The sequence below is a fragment of the Crocuta crocuta genome, unplaced genomic scaffold (assembly GCF_008692635.1).
Source record: "Crocuta crocuta isolate KB4526 unplaced genomic scaffold, BGI_CrCroc_1.0 scaffold73, whole genome shotgun sequence".
Lineage (NCBI taxonomy): Eukaryota > Metazoa > Chordata > Mammalia > Carnivora > Hyaenidae > Crocuta > Crocuta crocuta.
The window spans coordinates 1,652,085-1,652,649 of NW_027529443.1; the positions used below are offsets into that span (position 1 = coordinate 1,652,085).

At 73.3% G+C, this 565-nt stretch overlaps 1 protein-coding gene across 1 annotated transcript in view; it reads right to left on the reverse strand.

The window, feature by feature from the left end:
• SBK1 (SH3 domain binding kinase 1) overlaps positions 1–565 on the reverse strand; it is a 49,997-nt gene that overhangs the window by 29,447 nt on the left and 19,985 nt on the right. Inside the window, exon 4 of the mRNA XM_077760554.1 lies at positions 7–530. Coding sequence (XP_077616680.1) covers positions 7–530 — 524 coding nt within the window. The remainder of the gene's footprint in view (positions 1–6; positions 531–565) is intronic.

Below are 565 nucleotides of genomic sequence, written 5' to 3' on the forward strand. Positions count from 1 at the left end.
TCGGACGTGAGCTCGTGCTTGAGGAAGCGGAAGACCTCCTTGGCCGGCCCGCGGCGCTCGGGCTCCAGGGCCAGCAGGCGCTGGAACATGCGCAGCGCGGGCTCGGTGAAGCGGCGCCACTCCCACGGCAGCCCCGGCAGGCGGCCCCGCTGCCAGCGCACGAACTCCTCGAAGAAGGCGTCCGCGCCCGACGCCGCCTCCCACGGGAAGTTGCCGGTGAGCACGCAGAAGATGAGCACGCCGAAGGCCCACACGTCCACGCCCGTGTCCACCGCGAAGCCGTCGGCGCGGCCCGCCTGGCACACCTCGGGCGCCGTGTACGGGATGGTGCCGCTGACGCGCTTCACGCGGCAGCCCACGCGGCGCGTCATGCCGAAGTCGGCCAGCTTCACGCGGCGGCACTCGCGGTCGAACAGCAGCACGTTCTCGGGCTTGATGTCGCGGTGCACCAGCTGCCGCCCGTGCATGAAGTCCAGCGCCAGCCCCAGCTGCTGCACGCAGCGCTTCACGGTGTCCTCGGGCAGCCCCACCTGGCGGGCGGAGGGGCGGGGGGAGCCGCGCTCTG